This window comes from Conger conger, chromosome 10 (assembly GCF_963514075.1).
Source record: "Conger conger chromosome 10, fConCon1.1, whole genome shotgun sequence".
NCBI classification, from domain to species: domain Eukaryota; kingdom Metazoa; phylum Chordata; class Actinopteri; order Anguilliformes; family Congridae; genus Conger; species Conger conger.
This window is the reverse complement of record NC_083769.1, coordinates 50,218,677-50,221,176: the sequence shown is the minus strand read 5'-3', so window position 1 is coordinate 50,221,176 and position 2,500 is coordinate 50,218,677. Positions and strand designations below refer to the sequence as shown.

General features: G+C 56.6%; 1 protein-coding gene across 1 annotated transcript in view; it reads right to left on the bottom strand.

The window, feature by feature from the left end:
• si:dkey-11f4.7 (piezo-type mechanosensitive ion channel component 2) overlaps nucleotides 1-2,500 on the bottom strand; it is a 59,744-nt gene that overhangs the window by 15,145 nt on the left and 42,099 nt on the right. The window contains exons 39-42 of the mRNA XM_061259165.1: nucleotides 2,267-2,431; nucleotides 1,658-2,134; nucleotides 850-1,108; nucleotides 1-50 (exon numbers count right to left, since the gene is read on the bottom strand). The exon at nucleotides 1-50 is cut by the window's left edge and continues 139 nt beyond it. Of these exons, the coding sequence (XP_061115149.1) occupies nucleotides 1-50; nucleotides 850-1,108; nucleotides 1,658-2,134; nucleotides 2,267-2,431 (951 nt within the window). The remainder of the gene's footprint in view (nucleotides 51-849; nucleotides 1,109-1,657; nucleotides 2,135-2,266; nucleotides 2,432-2,500) is intronic.

Sequence of the window (2,500 nt, the reverse complement as noted above, 5' to 3'; positions counted from 1 at the left end):
GTCCACGGGAAGAAGCCAAACTGGAAGCAGTACTTCACCACCACGGTCAGCTGCAGGAAGAGCCAGACACATCACCAGAGAGACCCCACACCTCCAGGGCCTGTCTCCATGAAGAGCCGGACACATCACCAGAGAGACCCCACACCTCCAGGGCCTGTCTCCATGAAGAGCCACACACATCACCAGAGAGACCCCACACCTCCAGGGCCTGTCTCCATGAAGAGCCACACACATCACCAGAGAGACCCCACACCTCCAGGGCCTGTCTCCATGAAGAGCCACACACATCACCAGAGAGACCCCACACCTCCAGGGCCTGTCTCCATGAAGAGCCACACACATCACCAGAGAGACCCCACACCTCCAGGGCCTGTCTCCATGAAGAGCCGGACACATCACCAGAGAGAACCCACACCTCCAGGGCCTGTCTCCCTGAAGAGCCACACACATCACCAGAGACCTCAGTGTAGATGATGGTGGTATAGTGCCTCGGTGTAGATGATGATGGTATAGTACCTCGGTGTAGATGATGGTGGTATAGTGCCTCAGTGTAGATGATAGCGGTATAGTACCTTGGTGTAGATGATGATGGTATAGTACCTCGGTGTAGATGATGGTGGTATAGTGCCTTGGTGTAGATGATAGCGGTATAGTACCTTGGTGTAGATCATGGTGGTATAGTACCTCGGTGTAGATGATGGTGGTATAGTACCTCGGTGTAGATGATGGTATAGTGCCTCGGTGTAGATGATGGTGGTATAGTGCCTCGGTGTAGATGATGGTGGTATAGTACCTCGGTGTAGATGATGGTGGTATAGTGCCTCGGTGTAGATTATGATGGTATAGTACCTCAGTGTAGATGATAGCGGTCATCCAGAAGCGCTTGGTGGGCCGTGGGACGGACATCATGGCCCAGAGGAAGATGAGGATGGGCAGCACCAGGGACAGCAGCGCTGCAGACACCATGTGGTTGAGGATGATGACGAAGTAGCACAGCATCTCCGACCGGGACACCATGGTGTTGTAGAGCGCAAACACCAGCCGCAGGTGCCTTGGCAGCGACAGGTAGAACCGGTCCGACTCCTCCATCTCCTCATTATCAAACATTCTGCAGGGGAGGAAGAGAGAGAGGGAGAGAGAGAGGGAGGGAGAGAGGGGAGAGAGGGGAGAGAGGAGGGAGAGGGAGAGAGAGGGGGGGAGAGAGAGGAGGGAGAGGGAGAGAGAGGGGGGGAGAGAGGAGGGAGAGGGAGAGAGAGGGGGAGAGAGAGGGGGAGAGAGGGGGAGAGAGGAGGGAGAGAGAGGGGGAGAGAAGAGGGCTTGAATTGTTGTCCACCAGTGGGAGGACAAAAGCTGCCTTCAGAGGATCTGATTGTTTGAAACATGCAATATGTTATATCTGTATATATTGCCTGTATCACCAAATACAAGGGGGCTGTAGCAGGTTCCTCCTGCTCTCTACACTGGAGGATCACAGAGGTCAAGTCAAGAAAGAAATAAAAGAAAATGCTTTGAAATCTTGGGTTAGGTGATCATGGCTTAGGTCGTGTGACCAAGGCCTGGGTCAGGTGACCAGTGCTGAGGGTCAGGTGACCAGGGCTGGGGGTCAGGTGACCAGGGCTGGGGGTCAGGTGACCAGGGCAGGGTTCAGGTGACTAACTTGTTGAGCAGCAGCTCGCTGGCGGTCAGGGCCCTCATCTCTGGACTCAGGGGCCGTGGGGAGGGGAGGTCCCTCATCTCCTCGCTCTCCTGCTGCTGCAGGGTTGTGAGGCCCTGGAGGTCGGCTCCGAGATCCTCCTCCATCACCTCCACCTGTCCGAGAGTCTCCCCTGTCACCTCCACCTGTCCGAGAGTCTCCCCTGTCACCTCCACCTGTCTGAGGGTCTCCTCCACCCCCTCCACCTGTCCGAGAGTCTCCCCTGTCACCTCCACCTGTCCAAGAGTCTCCTCCATCACTTCCACCTGTCCGAGAGTCTCCCCTGTCACCTCCACCTGTCCGAGAGTCTCCCCTGTCACCTCCACCTGTCCGAGAGTCTCCCCTGTCACCTCCACCTGTCCGACAGTCTCCCCTGTCACCTCCACCTGTGCAGGCTCCACCTCTATTTCCTCGCAGTCTGGGATGGTCTCTGTCTGGTCTCTGTCAAACAGGAGAAAAAGAAAACAGACGTGATTTACCCCTTCAGTGCCAAGCCCAATATGAAGTGTGTGTACGTGTATGTGTGATGTGCATGTGCACGCGTGTGTGTTCTTTTCCTTGACACCGCCTCACCCCTGAGCAGGACTCTGGCTGCTGTCGGGCAGGTCGAAGTTGGCGGATTTGAGGAGTTTGCGGCGGAATGGGGCGGGGGGTGCAGGGGCTGGGGGGAGGGGGGGGTCGTCCAGCTCCTCCTGAGTGGGCTGGCGGGACCCCAGCATGGTCTCATCCGTCAAGCAGCTGAGGACACACACACACACACAAAGCAGAACAGTCAGGTTTCCTCCCTTGCCACAGGAGTTCCCCAGG